Genomic DNA, 12,220 nt, shown 5'->3' with positions numbered 1-12,220 from the left:
CAACATGAATCTATCTGTGGATACTTAAATCTGGAAATTAGAGCCATTAACAAATAAGACAGTTCTTTCTACAAGCCTGAGAAAAGCCCTCAGGTTAGCAGAAAATTAAAAAACAAAGTGAGGATCCCCCACAAAAATAATAGAAGCAGCACCTTCTTGGAGAAGAGGTGAGGTGCTAGATGATTGGAGGCAGGCAAATGTTGTCCCCCATCTTCAAGAAAGGGAAAAAGGAGGATCGGGGTAACTATCGACCTGTCAGCCTGACATCTGTAGCTCGCAAAATTTTGGAACAAATAATCAAACACTCGGTCCTTGAGCAACTGGAGCTGAGAGCTGTGATTTCTAAGAATCAGCATGGGTTTTGCAAGAACAAATCATGTCAGACCAACCTTATCTCTTTTTTCGAGAAAGTGACTACCTTGCTGGATCAGGGGAATGCCGTGGACATAGTTTATCTGGATTTCAGTAAAGCTTTTTATAAGGTTCCACATTATATTCTTGTTGACAAGTTGGTAAAATGTGTTATGGATACTAATTCTGTTAGGAGGATCAATCACTGGTTGACAGATTGTATTCAGAGGGTACTTGTTAATGGTTCAGCATCCTCTTGGAAAAGAGTGACAAGTGGAGTACCCCAGGGATCTATCCTGGAGCCTGTGTTGTTCAACATATTTATAAATGATTTGGATGAGGGATTAGAGGGAATACTTCCTAATTTTGCAGACGATACTAAACCGGGAGGGGTAGCAAACACAACCGAAGACAGAAACAGAATACAGGATGATCTTGATAGGCTTGAGAAGTGGGCTAAACTGAATAAAATAAAGTTCAATAGGGACAAATGTAATGTTCTGCATTTAGGTAGGAAAAAACATTTACACCAATATAGGATGGGGGAGACTTGTCTTGGCAGTAGCATGTGCAAAAAAGGATCTAGGAGTCTTAGTAGACCATATATTGAACATGAGTCAACAGTGTAATTCAGTGGCTAAGAAGGCAAATGGGATTTGGGGCTGTATCAAACAGAGTATCGTGTCCAGATCACGGGAGGTGATGGTACCCCTATACTCTGCTCTGGTTCAGCCTCACTTGGAGTACTGTGTTCAGTTTTGGGCACCCCAGTTGAAGAGGGATGTTGACAAGCTGGAGCGTGTCCAGAGGAGGGCAACAAAGATGGTGAGGGGTTTGGAGACCAAGATGTACGAAGAAAGGTTGGGAGGGCTTGGTCTGTTTAGCCTGGAAAGGAGATGACTGAGAGGGGATCTGATAACCATCTTCAAGTATTTAAAAGGGTGCCATATAGAGGATGGAGCAGAATTGTTCTCTTTTGCCCCGGAGGGACGGACCAGAACCAATGGGATGAAATTAATTCAAAAGAAATTTCATCTAAACATCATGAAGAAGTTCCTCCCAGTTAGAGTGGTTTCTCAGTGGAACAGGTTTCCTCAGGAGGAGGTGGGTTCCCCATCTATGGAAATGTTTAAACAAAGGCTAGATAGCCATCTGACGGAGGGGCTGATTCTGTGAATGCTTAAGGGGTTGGCAGGTTACAGTGGATGAACAATAGGTTTGTGAGTGTTCTGCATGATGCAGGGGGCTGGACTAGATGACCCATGAAGTCCCTTCCAACTCTGTGATTCTATGATTCTACCTATACCTTTAAGAAATGGATGCCTTATGTGGTGACCAAATCTGGGGCCAGTGTAGCTGGGAGAGCACTGGTGTTAAATGTGCCCTCCATTGAGTCCCTGTCAGGACTCGGCTTGCTGCATTTTGGACCAGTTGGATTTTCTGGAACAGTCTCAAGAGCATCCCTGCATACAGCGAGTTGCAGAAGTCTAATCTAGAGATGACCATTGCATGGAATCACTCTGGTTATGTCCAGCTCTGAAAGATCAAGTGAAGCTACCTCACCTGGCACAGATGGAAGAATGCCAGGCAGGCTATCTTCGTGATTTGGGCCACCATTGATATGGAGGGATCCAAGATCACTCCCAAACTCCAGACAGAAAGCATTGGTGCTAACTGCACTCCATCAAGCATTGGGAGCTATATCACCTGTTTCTCTGCATGTCTGCCCACTATAATGTGAGAGACCCAATTTATAATCCCAACTTTGCCATGGTGATCACTAGGTGAATTTGTGCCAATTTCACATTTTCAGCCTAACCTACCTCACAGGTGAGGATAAAATGGAGGAGAGGAGAAAAATGTAAGTTACTTTAGGTTTCTGTTATGGGGAAATGTAGTAAGTAAATTATATAGTAAGTAACTAATAAATATAGCTGAAGATGGGCAGATAGGAGGTTGGTTTATTGGTGTATTGAAAGAAAGCAGGGAAAGATGAGGATATGGGAGCTGCCAGTTGGATGAAAAGAGGAAATATTGTGAGGGGAATATAGGGGAAAGTGAGGTGTCCCATACAAGTCCTTGCAGGTTCCCCACTGAAAAGCTAGGCCTGGTCCAGCTTGGTGGCCAGAACCATGCAGACTTCTCATAGGGTGAGGCTGCCAGAGGAGGGAAGGAGGAAAAGGTGAAAGCATGAGTGGGAAGGACAGAAGGAAGCAGGAAAATGTGGAAGGCTTTAGTGTCTTTCAGAGAAGGAAATAGTGGGAATCGGAGGGAAAAATACAAATCCTTGTAAAACTTCCTTTTGTAGTATCCCATATGCACTGATACCAAAACATATCATATCAAAAATGTATGCAACATATACTTTTGTGTATTTGAGTGCATGAAAAAGTTTCATTGGCTGCCTCACTTCCTTGAGCACTCTACTTTCCCTGGGAATATATCTTGCCTTGATTTATATATAATTGGGAAGTTTGTATTTTCGCACTCTAGCAAAGATTTAGAATTTGTACCACTGAAGATCAGAAAAAAACTGTTACTTTTGCACAGACTGGAATTTGTTTCCAATTTGGAGTCTCTCTAATATAGCAAAACACTATTTGGGCAGCAGGCATACTTGCACCTTTCTATCAGATGTTTTGCACTCATTTTACAGCCCAAGCCCACAAAGGGACGTATGCGAATCCATTGTTTAGAGAATGTGGACAAAGCCTTGCAGTTCCTCAAGGAGCAGCGTGTGCATCTGGAGAACATGGGGTCACATGACATTGTTGATGGCAATCACCGTCTGGTGCTAGGACTTATCTGGACAATCATCCTGCGCTTCCAGGTGAGTGCTGAACCTGAATCCTGTGAAAAACAAAAATGGACACTCATTGAATGCTTTGCTCTAGCAAAAGGAAGGTAGAGATAATTTCTGGCAGAATTACACATGTGGCATTTAAAAACCCATGTCACTGCTAGAGGAGTACTCAGTTGTGGAAAGGCCATTTGGTCAGGAGATAGAAGAATTGGGTTTTCGTTATGCATTAATTGGAGCAGCATGCTTTGAAATAGAGCCGTTGTTTTACTGAGATTGTTTCATACTATTTGAGTTTAAGTGTTACCGTTTTAGACAAGTTGTGTATAATTGAAATGGATGATTCATTGTATTTTTCTTAAAACCAAGTGGCAATATTAATAAATAGAAGAGAAATCAGAATCTGTTTACAGTGTGAATTCAACTGGTTCTTTGCCAATGTTGTAACTAGGATGCAAAGTGATCTTAACCAAATTATGTTTGTTACGGTCCTGAAATACATGGAAAATTGCACACAAAAATAAATCAAGCATCTGAGATGGTGGCACTGGTAAAAGTGGAATCTTTCTTTTTCAATTTAGATACAAGACATCATTGTTCAGACTCAGGAAGGCCGGGAGACCCGTTCTGCAAAGGATGCGTTGTTACTCTGGTGTCAAATGAAAACTGCAGGGTATGATGACAGCTGTATTACATCTTGATAAACATACTGTAACCAACGGCTTTCAGTACCAGACAGGCAATTATGAAACAAACACATATAAACTGTTTTGCCTGATTCCCATTTAATTCATACCAATGATAGTAGGAAACCTTAGTATACCTCAAGGCCAGTATCAGGTATTCCTCCAGGACAGAGATAGTCACTCTGGCTTACAGAGAGCCACATTCACAATTACTATTAACAGCAAGAGTCACATGATTACTCTAAGCCCTGTGCATCACCCTACCAAACACACATATTAATATTAAATATATAACTATAGCTTTTTTATTACCAGAGTACCTTTGTAAATGTAGGTTGCCTCTCCCAACCATGGTTGAACCTTAGCCAGTCCCTGTATATCTGAAGTGAGAAAGACTTCCTTCTTTGCCTATGGATTCTCTCCTCAGCAGGAGGCAGTTGGCCAGGTGAGAGAGATTGGTCAGGGGCCCAGAGGAGCACAAGGTGTCTGAGTAACAAAAGGGAATAACCCTCCCCTCCTACTGTGACCTACTAACTTTTTCCCCAGGTACCTACTATGGTGGTAGTGGTTTTACTCTCTCTTCTCTGTGGCTCATTTTTTCTCCTCTTAACAGCTGCCTGGGTGCTTAAATGAGAGTTCCATCCTTAGTACAAGGCCCACAGGCCAGGAAATTGTAGCAGCTTCTTTGTCCCCCAGCACCTTCAACAATGGCTACTTCATAGGAGAACTGCCTTTCATTTGTTTGTGACCTCTGAGTTCTCAAACATCATAGATGACTATGTTCTCTGGTTACGCATGTTGCTTTTGGTTTAAGAACTGCAGATAATATTTGCAGTTTAAGGACTGTACTGATGCCTGCATGCATGTTTCTGCAGTAGGCAAATAGGGTTAATGCCATTTCATGTCAGGAATTAAGCGCCTCCTCCCTGACTGAAACAACCCTGATCTTAATTGGGCCCAGATACACTTGGGAAATAGGGAAAGTCCCAGTCCATGTCCCATTGAAAATCCTTGACCTGCCCTTGAGACATCAGTTGGACCCTGATGATGACAATAATCCATTCAAATCAAATAGTCCATTGTTTATGAAAGTACATCTGTCTTTCCAAACTATATCTGCTTTCTTGCCATTTTTCATTATTGAAAGGCAGATGTGGAATATGCTTATCCTTGCATTTTTCAAGATACAAGAAGTGGTTTTGAAAATGCAGTACATTTCCTCTGGATTTATGCCAGACTCATTTATATGAGTCTGCATTCTGGCCATTCACTTCGAAGTGAACCTCTTCCGTATATCAAAGTATGGTCATAATTAGGTGACCATTGTCTAGCTTTAAGAACTGAATAATAATTTCTGTCTGTTTTTCCTCTCCTCTTTATTTTTATAAAATGCAGCTATCACCATGTTAACGTCACCAATTTCACCTCCAGCTGGAAGGATGGCTTGGCTTTCAATGCTCTTATTCACAAGCACAGGTAAGGACTTGAAAGTACCTGCAGAAATCTGGAATATATTGAGTAGATGGTGGGTTGCCAGCCTCCAAGTTGGGCCTGAAGATTGCCCAAAATTGTTTATGACATCTTAACTTTCCCTGGAGAAAATGGAAGCTATGGAGGGTGGACTTTATGGCATTATACCCTGTACTACAAATATCTCATAATTTTCCTCCTTCCTACCATGTCGGCCATAAAACTGAGTTATAAAATTTAATTTCTGCTTCCTTTTGTATGGCCGAGTTGCCTTATCATAGTACACATTTGTAATGTTATGGTTGTTTTTCTGGCTTTCATTTTTAGGCCTGACTTGATTGACTTTGAGAAACTGAAGCACTCAAATGCCAGGCACAACTTGGAACATGCTTTCAGTGTTGCAGAGAGGCAACTTGGCATAACCCAACTTCTTGACCCAGAAGGTGAATTTGTTTGGCTCAGTGCCTGACCTTTTTAAACTGAGAAGAATTGAGCTGACAAGGCAAATGTTGGAAGCAGCGGCTGCAAGAGCTAAGGAAGTGGTGGCCTTTGCATTGATTGCAGAATGGCTGACCAAAATAAATGATGGTATATGAGTGAATGCAAAGCTTAGATGTTTTTGCAGCAGTGTGCTTCCGTGGCAGAGAGGGCACAATCCACCAGAAAGCTCTTTGAAATGACTGGGAGCTACATGAGACCTGCACACAGACATAAATCTGTGTTGCATTTAGTATAAAATATCTGGAGATTTCTTTGGGGAGAAGAGTTAGTCATCTAAAATTTCTTACATGTAAAGCTAATCCACATTTAAAAGCTTGTCACTATGGTAAAAGATTTCTCAGAACCTCAGACTTTTAAATATATCCTCATCATTTAAATTTAAAATGTTAGACAGTCTTATACTTTAAAATTATAGGTTTAAAGTATATGCTTGTTATATCCAAAGAGAATCAAAGAGGGCACGATGCAGGAAAATTTGTGAATGCATCTCTGGTGTGATTTTGATCTCTAAATAGGAACGGTAGTGGCCCTGTCTGGAGGTAGTCCTTCCTTTTCAGTGGTAGTCCTTCCTTTCTCAACCTCAAATGGCCTCCTGGAACTGCTGTTGGCCCCACTGAAGGAAATATGCAGGCAACTGGTGGGGCAAATAGCAGCTCCAGGGGCCATTTTGAGGTCTACACAGAAAATTGCATACTGTGGCTCCAGCATAAATCAAGGGCTGATTCTGCACTTACTTTGTTTATTCCATTGTGGATCCTGCTAAATTCAGAAAGATTTGAACTTGGGTCTTCCTCTATCCCCCTCCCTTCCCATTGAAACAGAAAGTGTTCTGCGCATGTTTAGGGAATCTCAGAAGGGGGGAGCCTCTGTCTTTCTTTTCTTGAACGGGGGTGTGGGGGGAGAGGATTGGAGACAGCAGAGGAGGGGGAATAAATCCAAGAGGAAAATCTCTGCCAAGAGAAGTTAGGGCTTCCCCTTTAAGGGTAGCCTTGCAACCTGGGAACCAGGAACTGACACCCTGGCCAATCAGAGCTTTTCTACAATGTTAGAGGCTTGGCAGCAAGTTATTTTGGGGAAAGCAGACAACTGCATGCTTACTCATGCCGATTTTTTCAAATATCGAGAGTTATAGCACCTCCAGGATATCACGAGGGGAAAGTAGAGTCACCCTGGATCAATCATGCTTGTTGCAGATGAAAAATTAAAATCACCCAAAATCAAAATGGAAATTGCGTTCAGTGTAGACGGCAGGGATTAAATTGACCTGGGATTAGAATAAAAGCTACGTGCAGATTCAGCCAAGGAGTCCTATACCTGCTATTTAGCACTTTAAAAAACTGGTTTGAATTTCAGTGTCCAGATTTTCTTTACCGATTTTCTAAACCGGTGGTCCCCAACCACCGGGCTGCGGCCCGGTGCCAGGCCACGAAGGCCCTGGCACCAGGCCGCGGCTCCCTCTCCCAGCCTCCCCCCCCCCCGCAGTAAGAAACTTCCCAGGCCGCAAGCTTGCGACCCCGCAAGCTTCTTACTGTGGGAGGGGGGAGAGGGAAGCAGGGTCACGCATGTGCCCATGCGCCATGCGCGGACGGAAGTGCCGTGCATGTGCATTTTCGGCTGTGCATGCGCGGACGGGCAATCGCCCTCCCTGCTGCCGCCAGTCCGCAGCCTATAAAAGGTTGTGGACCACTGTACTAGACAACAATTACCGTGTTTCTCTTGACATTTATACTTTTTGCACTGGTGAATTTCCCCATTCAATTAAGTGGAGGAGCACAATTATCACATGTAGTCATTTGAAGGAGGAAGGACTTCTAGTAGGTTACAACCTCTCCAAGCTCCTAAGCCCTATCACTTCTTGAATTATAAATTAAGCCCAGTTACCAGAGGTCATTTGGCATGCTGATTTCCTGCTATCCTGCAAGAAGTACCCCTCTTCGTTATAGATATATTCCAAGTCTGCCCCATGGGCTCAGCACTGTTGAGGTTACAATTACTTATATATTTTTGTTTATCAGAAAGTCATGGCTTATTGAAATGTTATTTTGTACACAAAGATAGCATCCATGTAGGAATATAAGTTCTTATATACATAGCTCTGCTCCCAAGCATTCCATCGTTATCTGAAGTTGGCTGGGTCGCATACTGTTACACTGTGTTATCAGGCTACAGAAAGAATGAAGCTTCAAGTGCAGCTCAAATTGGTTACTTTTTATTTTCAAACCAATTGTTTTGCTTGACAACCTGTTTCCTGAACAGATGTCTTCACGGAGAATCCTGATGAGAAATCCATCATTACTTACGTTGTTGCCTTCTACCACTACTTTTCCAAGATGAAGGTGCTTGCAGTGGAAGGGAAGAGAGTTGGAAAGGTAAGGTTGTGATCATAAACCTCCTGTTTGAGCAAACATTGTTTCTTTTCCTGTAGGGCACTAAATTGTAAACAAGGCAGTAGACCTGTCTTGCAGTTTATCACTCTTACACACTCACCACCGTATTCATGTAGAAGATTGCCTGCTAACTGTGTTCCATAGAACACATTAGGAACTGTTGAGAATCAAACCCACTCTTATCTGCAATGATCCACTCTGGTCATCCTGAAATGGGAATGAGGAACTGGCTTTGGTGCATATGATGTGGTCACATCCAGACTGTTTTAACTTTGGGAATTAGACACTTTATCTCAGCCTCTCAGTCTCACCAGCCTTAGTGTTTGAGAAGTTTCAACCTAAATCAGTTCCTTATCAGCCTGCATGGTTAATATACATCAGGGCATGAGCAAATGGACTGTGCTTTTAGCCTATCAGTTTTTCTGGTTTTAGAATGCTGGTAGTCGATCCATGGGACAGTGGGTGTTATTCTCTGAAATCAGAGTCCAGTCGCACTTTTAACACCAACAAAGATTTATTCAGGGCATGAGCTTTCGAGTGCACGCACTCTTACCCATTTGAATCTATTGTTATTCTCCAGGACATATTATTGTTGTTGTTGTTGTTGTTGTTGTTATATTTATTCCCCGCCACTCCCAGAGCCAACTCATGGCAGGTTACAGATGTCTGATAAAAAACCATTAAAACCCCAATTAAAAGGACACAAAACCCAAGACATAAAATCACAATAAAAGCGAACATGGCAGAGTATTACTCCACCCAACCCTAACTCTAGAGTGGGGAGGAAGGAGGGTTAAGATGACTTGGTGTAGTGGTTAGGAGTGCAAACTTCTAATCTGGTGAGCTGGGTTTGATTCTGCACTCCCCCACATGCAGCCACCACTCCCCCACACATAAGCCGCTTTGAGCCTCTTTTGGGTAGAGAAAAGCAGCATATAAGAACCAACTCATCTTCAGCAAGTTGTTGCTTGACACCGGGGGGGGGGGGTGCTTGATCTTCCTCACCGACCCCAGCCTCAATCATAGACCTGGCAAGAGAGCTTCGTTTTGCAGGCCCTGCGGAATACCAAGAGTTTCCACCCAGCCCACAGCTCACCCGGGAGCTCATTCCACCAGGTCAGAGCCAGGACCGAAAAGGCCCTGGCCCTGGTCGAGGCCAGGCGTGCTTCCCTGGGGCCGGGAACCATCCAGATGTTGCCATGCATCTCAGTGTGCTCTTAGTAACCATTATTATTAAAAATTATATTGTCATGCATGTATGACCACAAAGTGATTTATGTAATATAACTTATAATTCATTGAACATCTTGATATTTGATAGAACACTGCAACTATGAGAGTGTCCACATACTTCCTTTTAAAACCAGAAGGGCCTTTCTTGTTAAACTGTACCGGCAGGGCTAGGGTTTCTAATCAACCATCCCTGAATGCAGCCCACAATTTCTAATCTGTTAGAGTCAGACTTGTAGACACTCTAGAAGATTCTTCAGGATCTTCTGACTGATAAAGGTTTTGACATATTTTCAGCACCAGCCACAGGTGCGGTAAGCAATACCTTGTTTATTCCTTTCTCAGGTGATGGACCACGCGATGGAGACGGAAAAGATGATCGATAAGTACAGTGGGCTAGCTTCAGACCTGCTGACATGGATAGAACAGACTATTATCATTCTCAACAGCCGCAGGTTTGCTAATTCCCTGGCACGTGTACAGCAGCAGCTCCAGTCCTTTAGCACATATCGCACAGTGGAAAAACCGCCCAAGTAAGCACCTGTCAACTAGAAGGATGTTTTGGGTTTTATATTTTGCTGATGTGTAGCACTTTTTAACTGGCTTACACTAAACTCATCTGCATAATGTCTGATGTGGTTACAGTCTGAGATTTTTCTGATGAGGAGGAGATTGGCACATGATAATAATTATGCTGTAAAGAATTACTGTAAAAAGCCAGGGTTAAGGGGGAAAGGGTAGCTGATGTACCCCCAATAGTATTTTGTTATGATGCCAAAATGTAGCTCTAGTGATTTTGAACAAGCCTGCAGTTTTCTTACATTTTTTTCATAGAGAAGTAATGTAGTAAATTTTAATACCTGAACAGTTAGGGGTTGTCTGTTACCCTAAAAAGGAAAAGTCTCTTTCCTTCTTTTAAGCTACTAAGCAAAAGTACTCAATGTATAGATTTATATTCAAATGGTAGTTTTATTCAGTAGCTATAGTATGAAACAGGAAGCTGGAGAAATGATATGTAGTGCATGGATAAAATATTAGTCCTAGTAGTCTGTTTTGGTTTATGCCATCTATGTGGACTAGCAGTCTGTATTATTTATTTGTTTGTTTTCTTGAATTAGTTGCAGATCTTAGGCACACTGATATATCATGGTTGTCATTCACAAAGCCTTTCCTCCGGAAGCTGCCCAAACCAGATATTGCTGGCCCAGTTGGAGATTTGTTTCACAAGACATTAGCTGTGTTAACACAAGAAGGTGCCACTGCACTGTTTTATCATGCAGCAGTGCAGTTCAAGACCGGACGACCATAGGGCTCAAGTGAAGCAAAAGAGTACAGGCTTGCTTTCTCTTCCCACCTGGAATCTTTATTAGAATGATAGAACCTGTTGACCCATGATACTCAGTATGATATTTCAGAGACCCACTTTGCTCTATTGTTAGGCTGAGCACTAAACCTTTAATTAGTTTACTGATTATAATAACACCAATTGCTGTAATTCAGTTAGAGGTCATACTCATGGGAAGGCATACTTTCATGTACACCTGCTTAGTTGGTTGGGGAATGGTGTACAAGAACTGGTGCTGTGCTCATGATTTTCCATGCTGGTCCAGTAACTGGAGCTAGGCATGCATAGGCCCAGCTGGCATGTCAAAACTTTCTGTTGGCTTAGAATCATAGAATCATAGAGTTGGAAGGAACCTCATGGATCATCTAGTCCAACCCCCTGCACTATGCAGGGCACTCACATCCCTATCACTCATCTACTCTAACCTGCCACCCCTTTGCCTTCACAGAATCAGCCTCTCCGTCAGATGACTATCTAGCCTCGATTTAAAAATTTCCAAAGATGGAGAACCCACTACCTCCGGAAGAAGCTTGTTCCACTGAGAAACCGCTCTAACTGTCAGGGACTTCTTCCGGATGTTTAGATGGAATTTCTTTTGAATTAATTTCATCACATTCGTTCTGATCTGTCCCTCTGGGGCAAGAGAGAACAATTCTGCTCCATCCTCCATATGGCACCCTTTTAAATACTTGAAGATGGTTATCAGATCCCCTCTCAGTCGTCTCCTCTCCAGGCTAAACAGACCAAGCTCCCCCAACCTTTCTTCATATGTCTTGGTCTCCAAACCCCTCACCATCTTTGTTGCCCTCCTCTGGACATGTTCCAGTTTGTCAACATCTCTCTTCAACTGGGGTGCCCAAAACTGAACACAGTACTCCAAGTGAGGCCAAACCAGAGCATAGTAGGAGGGGGAGGTTGATTAGCCTATCTTGCCAGATTAGCTTGCTAACCGATAATGTTATATTGTAATTGTTGTTGAGGGATTTTAATGGATTTTATTGGGGTTTTTAAAATGTTGTAACCCGCCACGAGCCGTAAGGGAGTGGCGGGCAATAAATCGAAAGATAATAATAATAATAATAATAATAATAATAATAATAATAATAATAATAATAATAATAATAATAATAATAATAGTAGTAGTAGTAGTAGTAGTAGTAAAGTGGTACCATCTCCTCCCGTGATCTGGACACGATACTCTGTTTGATACAGCCCCAAATCCCATTTGCCTTTTTAGCCACTGAGTCACACTGCTGACTCATGTCCAACGTATAGTCTACTAAGACTCCAAGATCCTTTTAGCACATGCTACTGCCAAGACAAGTCTCCTTCATCCTATATTGGTGTATTTGGTTTCTCCTACCTAAATGCAGAACTTTACATTTGTCCCTATTGAACTTAATTTTATTCAGTTTAGCCCACTTCTTATAACCTGCCTAGATTTTTGTGG

At 42.4% G+C, this 12,220-nt stretch overlaps 1 protein-coding gene across 6 annotated transcripts in view; it reads left to right on the top strand.

The window, feature by feature from the left end:
- Window positions 1-12,220, top strand: part of SPTB (spectrin beta, erythrocytic) — a 126,131-nt gene that overhangs the window by 51,338 nt on the left and 62,573 nt on the right. For all 6 annotated transcript variants that reach the window (XM_077320860.1, XM_077320863.1, XM_077320861.1 and 3 more), the window contains 6 exons: window positions 3,008-3,181; window positions 3,733-3,824; window positions 5,233-5,313; window positions 5,635-5,750; window positions 8,065-8,177; window positions 9,771-9,958. In XM_077320860.1, the coding sequence (XP_077176975.1) occupies window positions 3,008-3,181; window positions 3,733-3,824; window positions 5,233-5,313; window positions 5,635-5,750; window positions 8,065-8,177; window positions 9,771-9,958 (764 nt within the window). The remainder of the gene's footprint in view (window positions 1-3,007; window positions 3,182-3,732; window positions 3,825-5,232; window positions 5,314-5,634; window positions 5,751-8,064; window positions 8,178-9,770; window positions 9,959-12,220) is intronic.

The sequence above is a fragment of the Paroedura picta genome, chromosome 2 (assembly GCF_049243985.1).
Source record: "Paroedura picta isolate Pp20150507F chromosome 2, Ppicta_v3.0, whole genome shotgun sequence".
Lineage (NCBI taxonomy): Eukaryota > Metazoa > Chordata > Lepidosauria > Squamata > Gekkonidae > Paroedura > Paroedura picta.
Note: the sequence above shows the minus strand (reverse complement) of the source record. Positions and strands in the feature narration are given on the sequence as shown.